The sequence below is a fragment of the Nestor notabilis genome, unplaced genomic scaffold (assembly GCF_000696875.1).
Source record: "Nestor notabilis isolate BGI_N333 unplaced genomic scaffold, ASM69687v1 scaffold14137, whole genome shotgun sequence".
NCBI classification, from domain to species: domain Eukaryota; kingdom Metazoa; phylum Chordata; class Aves; order Psittaciformes; family Psittacidae; genus Nestor; species Nestor notabilis.
The window spans coordinates 8,572-9,207 of record NW_009936173.1 but is presented as its reverse complement, the minus strand read 5'-3'; the positions used below and the strand labels follow the sequence as shown (position 1 = coordinate 9,207).

Here is a 636-nt window from a genome sequence, read left to right as displayed (position 1 = left end):
AGATGCATATTAACAAGGGCACTAGATAAAACAAGCCTGAAAAAGAAACAGAGACAAAGGACTGGAAAAGGAACAACTGCTTGTTTGATTTGAAAGAATGTAAAACCCAGTAACTAGTGGCAGAGGCCACTGTTCTCCAGCGTATCTTTACTCAGGACGACACTTCAGGATGTCACAAAACTAAGGGCCTGAGTGCTATCCTGGGCAGGATTATTGCTGTCAAAAAGCCCCTCTTTGTTTTGTTTATTTCAGAACTGTCAGGAACTTGTCACAAGTGACAAAGGCTGGTGAACATATGACATTTTATAAATCATTCATTTCTCTTTATTTTTCCTTCTTTTCTGCTTGCCCTTCCCTCCCCTTTAGATCTAACTTCTAGCACAAGTGCACCAAAAAGCATGGAAGAGAAGGAGAAAGAGGAGAAACCAGAAGAGCAACTTACAGACCCTGAATCAGCTTTCCCAGAATCCTTACTAGAGTTTCAGTAGGTTTAAGATATTTAATTTTTCACTGATATAGAATATGTGAATGGATAAAGCAGATAACAAAGACAACTTATCCAGTTCAGAGCCTGAGCTGATTGACTGTGTTTTTCTCTCTTTCTTCCTCTCTCCTCTCTTGCCCTTTTGCTTTCTC

General features: G+C 39.8%; 1 protein-coding gene across 1 annotated transcript in view; it reads left to right on the top strand.

Annotated features, from left to right (window-relative positions):
* Nucleotides 1-398: 398 nt before the first annotated feature.
* Nucleotides 399-636, top strand: part of CCDC83 (coiled-coil domain containing 83) — a gene marked incomplete at its 3' end in the record, with an annotated part of 8,338 nt that continues 8,100 nt past the window's right edge. The window contains exon 1 of the mRNA XM_010018205.1: nucleotides 399-484. Coding sequence (XP_010016507.1) covers nucleotides 399-484 — 86 coding nt within the window. The remainder of the gene's footprint in view (nucleotides 485-636) is intronic.